The sequence below is a fragment of the Bos indicus genome, chromosome 15 (genome assembly GCF_029378745.1).
Source record: "Bos indicus isolate NIAB-ARS_2022 breed Sahiwal x Tharparkar chromosome 15, NIAB-ARS_B.indTharparkar_mat_pri_1.0, whole genome shotgun sequence".
Taxonomy (NCBI): Eukaryota; Metazoa; Chordata; class Mammalia; order Artiodactyla; family Bovidae; genus Bos; species Bos indicus.
Genome location: NC_091774.1, coordinates 49,123,308 through 49,135,524, shown reverse-complemented (window position 1 = coordinate 49,135,524; position 12,217 = coordinate 49,123,308). Strand labels below are relative to the sequence as shown.

Genomic DNA, 12,217 nt, shown 5'->3' with positions numbered 1-12,217 from the left:
AGTGTCTTTGCATTTCCAGATGCAAACAAATTAGTCTGTGCTATTGTACTATCTATTTTTATGCCAAGTCTTCATATTTTCTGATTTTAGCTGAACTCTGAGATCATATCATCCATCTCCTTCATATAAGTGAAGGGAAAATACAGATTCACAAGCCACATCACTGTTTAGGAAGTCCATCCACAAACACTACACCACAATAAGACGTTATGTTCATGGCCAGCCAACCTCAGTAGCACCAACCAAATCACATGGGTAATGGAATAAATTGCTGACTTGTTTTTTTCTTTCCAGACCTGTGGACAAAGAAAAAATAATAGACTTGTTCATTTTGTTTGTAGATTGCATTTTAATCAGTTTGATGAATCCCTCCATACTGTACATTCTAGCTACTGCTCAATCACTCTATTATCCTCAATTGTCTTTAAGTCAGGAACAGTTTGCATGAACAGATTCTCAGACTCTGATTAGTATTTTATTTTAAATGGCTCCTTGTGAAAGAAAAATAGAGATAAAAACAGTTGACATCAATGAGCATAATGTACTTAGTTATTTATATTATCTCTTCTGTATAAGACTGGATGATTTTTCAAAAGAATGTAAAGAGTTAGAAAAGACCATTCAGATTCACATATTTGTGGCAATCCTGGTCAAAGTTCTTTGCTACTTTCTACATTTCTCATAAAGCTGTGTTATATTTTGCTTATATTTCTTCGGCTGAAATCATTAAAATTAGTTGTGTGCTCAAAATAGTTGAAGTTCTGTAATACACATTAGTGCAGAAGGAGGAATCTCTGGGACTCAAGAAAATCAGCAGCAGAAATGATTGGGACAGGAGGGCTCATTCTTGACTACAACATATGAGAAAATGAGTAAATGTGTAACATAGCCGAATTGAGGCTAATGTCTTGCGTTTACCCTGGTCAGAGCTCCCATAAGCATGAGATTTGTCCACTTTAGGTTCATTAACTCTTAATGCAGTATGGATAACTTGGAAGAGGAGTCTTTTTTTTTTTTTTTTTTTAGTTCAAGCAAAATATATTAATTAGAAAATAAAGGATGAAGGAACAGGATTTTTAAAAAGAGTCAAATGTAAAGCTAGTTACTTTATGTCAGCAAGCTCCTAAGGTATCATCTAACCATATACTTAACATCAATAAACATACCAGTAAATGCTAGGACAGCTGTGATTTATGTTGCTAAACATCAAGTGAAAGAATGATGTCAGTCGGGCCATTTTATGGCAGAAACCATGTATTTGCTGACAAATAGCTGGAATAGACTTAATGAATTAACTACTTTGATTTTGGCAAGTTTTATCCCCAATGCTTCAGAGAAGGCAATGGCACCCCACTCCAGTACTTTGCCTGGAAAATCCCATGGATGGAGGAGCCTGGTAGGTTGCAGTCCATGGGGCCGCTAAGAGTCGGACACGACTGAGCAACTTCACTTTCACTTTTCACTTTCATGCATTGGAGAAGGAAATGGCAACCCACTCCAGTGTTTTTGCCTGGAGAATCCCAGGGGTGGGGGAGCCTGGTGGCTGCCGTCTATGGGGTCACACAGAGTCGGACACGACTGAGGTGACTTAGCAGCAGCAGCAGCAGCATTCCCAATGCTTAGTTCAGTGACTCTCCAACCCATAGATGGCCGACTCCTTTCTAATAAGGGTAAAGTTTTTCTTCAGAAATGATCAAAATGAGAATAGGACTCCTTTAAGTATAAACATAGTATCTGACTTTTTCAAAGGTAAAGAACTGTCATGTGACCATCACATGATAGTATGGACAGTGGGATGACAGGCGGGTGTACATAAGTGAGTGCAGGACTGATGGGATGCAGTGATTATTGTGAAAAAGCTGATAATGGAATATTATGAAAGTTAATTTAGAAATAGGAGGACTTACTTGTCAATAGCTATTGGAACGCGTTGCTGCTCTTGCCTGACACCTGAAAAGTACTGTTTGTTCTTCACCCACGAGTTCTCATTGCTCAATTCTTTCTTCCACCTGAGATTACAGTCTCATACCCTCGTGTTCTGTTCTGCAGTGCCTCTTATATCTGTCCCCTCTACATCAGCACAGAGTCAGTGTCATGCGTTCTAATCCACTTGGTGCTGGGGCCATATGTAACATGTGAAAAACTGGAATATTTCTTCATATTTTATTTTCACTCTGGATACAGACACTCTTCTTCTCCATTTCTGCCTGAGATGATGTTTGTGTGCTCATTGCCCAACCAAACTCTGAGCAAAGTCTGAGTTATTCTTGGCTACAGCATAAATTTATTGATTCAAATTGGGGAGGAAAATTGCTAGCCACCAATTTTAATACCCCCTAATAAATGTTTGGATAAAGCAGAGTTGGGAACTTGGAATCAGGGATTTACTAGCCACTAGAGTAACCACAAGGGACCCAACAGATTTTAATTAATTCCTCTTGGGTTCATTCACATGTAATATTCCCTGAAATCATTTCTATAACTTGCAGATAAGATACCTTCTCACTCCCCTCTTTTCTCTCACAGGCTAAAAACAAAAAAAATTACATATATACAAGTTTTCTTTCAGTTAGTTGACTTTCTTTCTGATGTTCTCATCTGCAAATTAACCTCAAGTCCACTTAAATGTAGACATGTTGATATTCTTATAGATTATACACCAAAGGTTTTATAAAATATGAATGATATTTCCTGTGCTGTAATTTATGTCCTTGTGCTTTTTCACTTTATAACTGGTACTTGGTGCCTCTTCATCTCCTTCACTTATTCCGCCCTCATCCATTTTATACTCCCTACAGTTCTATCCTGGATCCTTTTCAGCCTCAAACTATGCAAATATGTTTGCAATCCTATCTACTTGAGATAATTTATTTAGCACCTTCATTATGCCAACTCATATAACAATTTCTCCAGCTGAGATGTTCTCACTCAGTCCAGGTTCATAGGGCCAAAATTTCATACTGAAATTTTAGTTCATACTATGGTAAACTGTTCCTGGGCATGTCATTTAACTCCAAGATGGGTTAAAAAAAAAGTTATTTCCAACTTTACTGTAATATTTGCAAATATCTTCATGCGTAGGTCTATACCTATCTAGATTTTGGGGGTGGTTAGGCTACCGGATATGTTTTAAAGGATCATAAATTCTAATTTGTTTACCAAAAGTACAGATATGCATTCATTATCAAGCATACACCAATCCAGCAGTCTTGGTCTTCAGCAGAGTAAAACCAATTAGACTTATTTTCTGGTCATTTAGACTGGTGTTAAGCAGAGACTCATTTTATAATGATCCTCTTAAAGAATCATTTGGATATGATCATTACATGACCATAATTAGAGGAAACAGAGGTCAATAAATGTTCTTATGAATATCAAAGGAGAAAATGGTCTATATAATTTCCTGATACTCTTCATATTTCATTATTTAAATTGGACTTGAATTTAATGATATTTAATTATTTTATGATATTCCTCATTATATGATTGGTTAAAGAATGTGTTTTTGAGTTGCCTAGTTTTTAATCTGGATTCTGCCACTTACTATTTCTGTGGTATGAGGGATATTTGTTGTCCATGTTTCCATTTTTGTAGCTGCACCATGTAAGAAAAACTAGCAGTGGCTTCATATCTTTTTCTATAGATTAAATTATCTTAATCTATGTAAATCACATAGTATAGTATACTGTATGGAGCTTTTTTCAAATTTATGACTTCTAGAAGGAAATGGCAACCGACTCCAGTGTTCTTGCCTGGCAAATCCCAGGGGCGGGGGAGCCTGGTGGGCTGCTGTCTATGGGGTCGCACAGAGTCGGACACAACTGAAGCAACTTAGCAGCAGCAGCAGCAGCATTGTGATATTACTGAACCTAAAAATCAGAATATATAGGCATTGTGAATTTTGGCTGTGTGATTCACAGACTTTTATCAGATTTGGTGGGAAAGTAATGACTACAATAAATTTTAAGTACTTTTTGAGCAAATTCTACCAGAAACTATGCTTACTGCTTTATACGAATCATGTAATCTTTAAGCCATCAAAGCTAAACTGTTTTATATTCTGTTTACAAACGAAAAAAAACTAAATTCAAACAGGTCAAGTCACTAGCAACATTCCATAGATATTAATAGTGAAAAAATTAGATTTTGGACTTAAGTCTGATTCAACTGTTTAACACAAAATTGCAGACTTGTTTTGGCAAGAACAATTTTTCACTGTGTGGCTTTGAAAAATTTACGTAAATTCTCTTAGATTCTTGATTTGTATAATGAGATTAATAATAGTATCTAATTTATGGGATTATCATGGGGATTACCAGTATTTACTACTGTGGAATGTTGTTTCAACTACATTGAAAATTTAAGGACTAAGCTATTAAAAATATCCTATTCCATTTTTATGATTTCACTGAATTGAGTACTTTTAAAGACAGATATTTGAAAAATGGGAAAAAATACATTGAGTAAAGTATACAAAAGCAGAAAATATACATATATAAATGATGCCACATGTCACCTTTTACACTTAACTTTTGTTATAAGGACTTCCCTCGTGGCTCAGATGGTAAAGCATCTGGCTACAATGCAGGAGACCCAGGTTCGATCCCTGGGTTGGGAAGATCCTCTGGAGAAGGAAATGGCAACCCACTCCAGTACTCTTGCCTGGATAATCCCATGGATGGAGGAGCATTGTAGGCTACAGTCCATGGGGTCGCAAAGAGTCGGACACGACTGAGCGACTTCACTTTGTTCTAAGACAGTAACCCCTCTTAACTGACTGGTTATCATTCAAGACTGAATTATATATGTGGGTACTCACTGTAGTTTGTGGAAAGTCAAAATCATCTAGAGGGAAAAATATAAAAGCTGAGTCATACAGGCCCTGCCTGAGGGGACTGCATCAGCTTGTTTCTTCTCTATGTACCTTCCTGTTGATAAGGAGCCAGTCTACTACTAAATTGGAGAAGGAAATGGCAACCCACTCCAGTATTCTGGCCTGGAAGACTCCATGGACTGGGGAGCCTGGCGGCCTGCAGCCCATGGAGTGGCGAAGAGTCAGAGGTGGCTGAGGACACACACCCTACTACTACATAATTCAGGTGAACAAATCCACTCTCTCTGCCATGCTTCAGGAGTAAGCAAGCATGGGTGCACTTGCTCCTCAAGAGCAGAGTCCAGGCTTCCCACAGCCATCCTGTTAGTCCCACCAGCCCTCCAGCCAGCCAAAGAGACTTGTCTTTCTCCTGGTGTCAGACTTCAGGGCTGCAATTGGCAGTGCCCAATATATGACTCAAACCACTCACTCCCCAGGAAGGGCTTCTGCCCACTTAATTCCCCTCCATGTCCCTTACAGTGGCACAGGTCCTGACTTCATTTCATGTGTCCTCTCTTATTACCCACTTCCATGTTTCCATGCAATTTTTCTTAAAGCCTCAATAGCTACAAGAGTCTTTCTACCAGTCTGCAGTTAATTTTCAGCAAGAATTGCTCCACATGTAGATATATTTTTGATTTCTTTGTGGGAGAGAGGTGAATTTTATTTTCTCCCACTCCACCATCTTGATAGGAATCCTCCATTAGTATATTTAAAAAAAATTATAAAAATTGCAAACATAGAGAGTAAACAGACTATTATAATGAACTTTCATCTACCCATCAACCAGCTTCAACAAGTTTTCATTGTTATATTAACAATATACCATTCTCATACCTTTCCATAATTTCACCCACTGTGCAACCCAATTATTTATTGTTATTATCTTTTTATCATTATTGTCTAGAGGTTTACAAGTAATTTTGACATACACTAAAGTGCACAAGGCTTAGTTTAGCTATACCATTTTGACAAATGGGTACATGCATGTAACTTATATAAACATAACATAGATCATGTATATCTTCCCAGAGATTTCATCATATGTTTCCCCAGTCATTTTCTCACCTCTACATCCATCAGAAGTAACCACTGTTCTGATTTTCTTTACATTAAGTTAGTTATACTTATTCTAAAGCTTTATATAAATGAAATAATACAATTCATACTCTTGTGTCTTGATTCTTTTCACTCACAAAACATGTAACTAAATTACATGTACCGGGAAACAAACAAACAAAACTCCTAGTACTTATCTACCTATTTCCAGGGAGAAAAACAAATGAATAAAATATTCAAGGATTCAACAGTAAAATGATGTCCTCACAGGAAAAAAAAAAGACATACCCAGATGCCATACGTCCTTCTGTAGTATACTTCAGAGTAATGGTATATATCTATTATCAGGAGGAAGTTGAGCTATGTCTCTTCATCTACTAAAGTTTATAGTTCACTCACAAGAAATCATAAACTGTATAATTTTCCCATTTGAAAGTCTAATATCCAGGCAATAGCTCTGATCCAAGTTCCTGTGTTTTCAGAGTATCCTCTGAGATACCACACCCCTCTTTTTAGACAGTGTCGAACAATGCTCATGAGAACTTCCTTGGTTTTGATGCTATAAACAATGCGGTTGGCCACAGGTGGGAAGAAAAGGTAGACACTGGCCATGACGGTCTGGAAGAAGAGAGGTAAATGGTGCCCAAAGCGATGTATCAGGGAAAGAATGATTATGGGCACATAGTACACAAGCACAGCTGAGGTGTGTGACACACAGGTGTTCAGAGCCCTCCACTGTCCCACCCCAGAAGCAATACCCAGTACTGTATGAAGAATCAGCATGCAAGAAATCACTATCAGCAATGAGTCTAGCTCAAATGTAAAGGAAATGACAAAGAGACCCAAGATGCTATTGGGGTGGGTATCTCCACAGGGCAACTTGATCAGATCTGAGTGGAGGCAGTAAGAGTGTGTGAGGGTATTGTGGCTGCAGAAGAGCAGATGCTTCAGGAGAAGAAGCAGTGGGAACACGAGCACCGTGAAAGGCAATGGTGACACCCATCCTGCTGATGTGGAGAATTGTCAGAACGATGGTATATCGCAGCAGGCTGTATATGGCCACAAAGTGGTCTACAGACATGGCCAGTAGGACGCCTGATTCCATGAGGGTAAAAGAATGCATGGAAAATATCTGTAGCAGACAACCACCAAAACTTATATTATTAATGCCAAAAAGGAAAATGCCCAACACAGTGGGCAGGGAAACAGAGACACCAAGTTCCACAAAGGCCAACATGGCCAGAAAGAAGTACACAGGTTGGTGCAAAGCAGGATCAAACCGGACGATGTGAAGAATGATGCCATTTCCTAGGAAAATGATAGTGTACATCAGGCAGAATGGTATAGATATCCAGATGTGCTCTGCTTCAAGCCCTGGGATCCAACAAGAGTGAATGTTGCAGGTGTGAACTCAATGGAACTATTGTCAATGTCATGATGGGACTTCATCCAAGGATACTGAGAAGCACATGGACACTGGAAAATAAGTTGTTAGTTATTATACATCAAATCCTGAGCTCCTGACAGTCATACTGAGGGTATTTTCTTACAAAAGAGATGGAAAGCTTATTTCTAAAACAAGAGCATATGCAAACCACAGTATATGGAAGATAAATCTGACTAGATGTGTGGAAGAGTGGCCCTACATGAACTACAAGCTAAACACTTCTTTGTTTAATAGAAATCTGTGCATTAATAGAAATATCAAGCAGGATTATTTATAGCGGTGAAAGGCAATGATAGTAAGCATAGAGATGACAGCTTCATGTGGAAATTGATAACTGATGGATCTGTTAGGTTTCTGTAGTTTGAGCAAGATTGAATTAGTAGCAAAATTAATGCAAGAAAATAATAAAGATAATTCACAGTTCTTTTAATAGACTTATGGCCTTGGGAAAGTCACTTAAGTTATCTGAGATCCAACATTGTGATATAAACACTGTAATAATAATAATACAACATAATATATGCTGTTTACTATTATATTTGGATTATTTGGAACATACTAAATGATTCAGATGATAAAGAATCTGCCTGCGATACAGGAGACCTGGGTTTGATACCTGGGTCAAGAAGATCCCCTGGAGAAGCGAACGGTTACCCACCCCAAATTCTTGCCTGGAGAATTCCATGGACAGTCCATGGGGTCACAAAGAATTAGACACAACTGAGTGACTAACACTTTCAGTTTTCAAATATTCAACACATGAAATAAAAACAATTTAATATATTAGAAAAGAGGGACAGTTTCTTCCAGTTCTTAATATTTTGCAATGTCTTTTTTTAAATTTACCATTTCATTCCTTCTCCACCTGCTATCCATGGACAACAGGGAGCGCTTCTCTGTATTTTGCAGGAGGGTCAGTGTCTCTTGTTGAAATCTGGGATCCAAGTTGAGAATATCACCAAAGCTATCAGGATATCACAAGCTGAGTATGATGGTGGTACTAGGGCTCAGGACCAGGGTTCTTTATCTAGGAACAAGTTTATACACACTAAAATTCTTCTCACTTGTAACAGAGCCTTGTGTATTAAGATAGCGGTCAAAGATAGATTTCAGGATTGGCTCAAGGATGGGTGTGGTGAGTGAGGATGAAGTCTTCCTCTCCTATTGAGCTAGCACTTTTTGTAAAGTATAACCACTTGAATGATGGTAAATGTTTACCAATCACTTCTCTGAATAAAAATGCCTTGACCTGTACCCATTGCCAACTTCTTTGAATACTCCCATGCTGAGCAATTTCAAGCAACAAACATGGTACCACTGAACGCAGAGCCAATATGTGATATGTTTGTAACCAGCTTCCTCAAACTGGTACAAACCAGAACCAGCACAACATTGGGCTTAACTACAGCTGGTCCCACATATCAAGTGGAACTGAGAGCAGGCACATCAATCCATGCATCCCTCTCCTGCTGTTTCCTTCCCACTGGGCTGTGGATATATTTGCTGCTGCTGCTGCTAAGTCACTTCAGACGTGTCTGACTCTGTGTGACCCCTTGGACTGCAGCCCATCAGGCTCCTCCGTCCATAGGATTTTTCCAGGCAAGAGTACTGGAGTGGTCTCCCTTTGTCTTCTCCGTGGGTATAGTTGCTACCTCTCCTTATATGTGCTTAATTGATTGGCAGGGGAGGCAAGATGAGTCAGGACTCTTCCAGGAGCAATTAGCCAAGATGACTATTCTTAGAAACATCAAATATGTATTTCAATATGTACTTAATTGGGCTTACATTACATTGAATTTATAGATCATTTCCAAGAGAATTATTAACCTAATAATGAACAATACACAATGAGCAAAGACCCCTTCAAACATTCCAAGACAACAGTTCAGAGATGAATTTAGGAGAGAAGCACAGACAACAATATCCTAATTCTTTTCTAGCATCTACAAACACCCAAACCCTCAAGCTGAAAGTTTCTTTAACATTGAAATATTTATTCAAGTGTTTTTTCTTAATTCTTATCATATTTCATACATTCTAGATGTGAAATTGGCATTTTCTTATTTCTCCACTGCTGTAATCAAGTAAGAAACCTTGTGTTTTAAGATTTATGCCACTTAAACAAATATTTTGTCATCATGCTGGAATCTGTTTATTCTCTTCCTGCCCTTCATTCCTTGAAGAGCTTTCCACTGAACCAGAAGTGTCTTTGTTGCAACTCTTGTCAAGATTTTATTTAATGTCATTTTCTGTGAAGTCATTTTTCTATAGATTATTGGCAGTAGGGCTAGATTCAGTTTGGTGACTTGAGTTTTTAGTGTCTATATTCATAACAGTTATTATCATGCTCCAAATTAAAAATTAAATGCTAAATCCCTTATATGATGTATTTATTTAATTATCAAACCAATAAGAAAGATACTAAAATATCATCCCTAAAATATACTCCCTTGCTGAAATTAAAACAAATATAATATATGTCAAATCATAATTTAGGACTTCAAAGGTCAAGGAAACATCCTTTCATTTCTTATGTTGACTACTATATATAGGTGTGTTACAGAAAAAGAGGAAAAACAACTGGAAATTTTGCAAATATTCAAAAGAATGCCTCAAAGCTTTTATTTAGTTATTTAAGTGTAAAACTGAAAAAAGTGTGAAAGTGTTAGTTGGTTAGTCCTCTCTGACTCTTTTTGACCCCATGGACTGTAGCCTACCAGGCTCCTCTGTCCATGGGCTTCTCCAGGCAAGAATACTGGAGTGAGTAGCCATTCCCTTCTCCAGGGGATCTTCCCTATCCAGGGAAGGAACCCAGGTATCCTGCATTGCAGGCAGATTCTTTACTGTGTGAGCCACAAGCTAAGCCCCAAGTAATGTCAAATTTCATATTCTCATGACAGGATATTAGGTCTTGAAAAAGCAGAGACTATAAAAATGTTTAATAAAAAAGAAAGAATTAGGTGAAATCTAGACACAAGTGTCTGCCTCCAATGTGGGAGACCTGGGTTCGATCCCTGGGTTGGGAAGATCCCCTAGAGAAGGAAATGGTAACCCACTCCAGTATTCTTGCCTGGAGAATCCCATGGACAGAGAAGCCTGGTAGACTACAGTCTACAGGGTCACAAAGAGTCAGACACAACTGAGTGACTTCACTCACTCACTCAGACACAATTTATAGATAACTACATTTGGTGTGTTTAAAGCCTTTTTTATACAAGATTCTGGGTAAATATTCTGATCTTTAATTGCCTTTGTTTTTTTTTGTTTGTTTGTTTGTTTGTTTGTTTGTTTTGTCCTGGGTATAAACCTTTCCAATCTTCTAGTCCCTCCATGAAATCTTCATTGATGATTTGGGCCTAAAATCCCCAATATGTAGAAAAATTGACTCAAAATATACCATGTACCTATTTTTTATAGTGGACTTTATAGGATATTAGTGAATTAGAAATTATCTGATTTCAGAACTCATGTTTTAGCTTAAGAAGTGGGTACAGACAAAAATAACTATAATATGGTGGCTTCATGCTATTCATCCAAGTATTTGCTGACTTTAGCAGGAATGTTTTGTATTTCCGCTGAATTTATTTTATCAGAATTTCAGCGGAATGTTTATAAAAAGTGTACAGCCTCTCACCACTCCTACTCCCCCGATCTATACAGGAAAAGCCCGTCTGGGTTGAGTCCTAAAATATGTTTCTCTTGTTCACTGTTATCTTTATGTGTCCTTAAGAATAAGTTAAAAGACATGATAATAGAATGTTTAGCTTGGAGAATTGAAAATGACATTAATTTAAAATATTGTTTTTTAAACTCTTTAAGAACTTTAGGAAAAATGCACTGGCATTGGCATTTTGGGGCAGATCCTAACAGTTTTTGGTGTATTTTAATGTTTTCGTGAATTTCATTTATTCCCATTCCTCACTGAAACAGACTTTTAGGCAGTGAGTGTTTTATTCAGAAATAACCAATATTTAGCCTTTTTTTTTTTTTTAACGACATATGCTGATGGGGGAGAAAAATAAAATCACTTGGTCCTGAATCTGTTTGGTCCTTACTCCATAGATAATGGGGTTGAGCATTGGGGGCACCACCACGTAGAGGTTTGCTACTAAGATATGGATGTGATGAGGAATGGTTTTACCCCCAAAGCGATGGGCAGTAAATGAAAAGAATGCTGGAGCATAGAACATAAGTATGACACAGATGTGGGAACCACATGTGCTAAGGGCCTTAAATCTCGCAGTCCAGGAAGGTATCTGAAACACTGTGCAAAGGATCATTGTGTAGGACATAATGATGAGCATTATATCCAGTCCTGTAGACAGCAGGGCCACAGTCAAGCCATAAATGACGTTGATATTGATATTGTCACAAGCCAATCTGGCAATGCCCATGTGCTCACAGTAGGAATGGGGAATGATGTTTCTCCCACAGTATAAAAGTCGATGTACCAGAAAGACGAATGGAAAACATACAATAAAGCTCCTGACCACAGCTGCTATGCCAATCTTCCCAATGGCTGAGGAGGTTAAGATCGCAGTGTATCTCAGTGGATAACAGATGGCCACATAGCGGTCAAATGCCATGGCCAGGAGAATAGCAGATTCTGCCACAAAGATGAAATGTATGAAGAACATCTGGGATACACAGCTACCAAAGGATATATTCGTGGAGTGGAACCAGAAGATGGCCAGCATCTTGGGGGCTGTGGACGTGGCGAGCAGGACATCTGCTAAAGCCAACATGGAAAGGAAGAGATACATGGGCTCATGGAGACGCTTCTCGGTCACAGTTAGGAAGATCAAGAAGAGGTTACCTACAAGAGCAACAATGTACAT

The 12,217-nt window shown here is 38.2% G+C and overlaps 1 protein-coding gene and 1 pseudogene across 1 annotated transcript; both read right to left on the bottom strand.

The window, feature by feature from the left end:
• Window positions 1–6,337: 6,337 nt before the first annotated feature.
• On the bottom strand, window positions 6,338–7,381 carry LOC139187221 (olfactory receptor 51A4-like; annotated as a pseudogene).
• A 3,987-nt stretch (window positions 7,382–11,368) lies between these two features.
• LOC109568908 (olfactory receptor 52Z1P-like) lies at window positions 11,369–12,217 on the bottom strand. Its single transcript, XM_019974271.2, has one exon. The coding sequence runs from the start codon at window positions 12,215–12,217 to the stop codon at window positions 11,369–11,371; it is 849 nt and encodes a 282-aa protein (XP_019829830.2).

Bases quoted from the DNA above. Each gene is read 5' to 3' on its own strand.
- LOC109568908 (XM_019974271.2), bottom strand. From the start codon at position 12,217: ATGTACATTGTTGCTCTTGTAGGTAACCTCTTCTTGATCTTCCTAACT.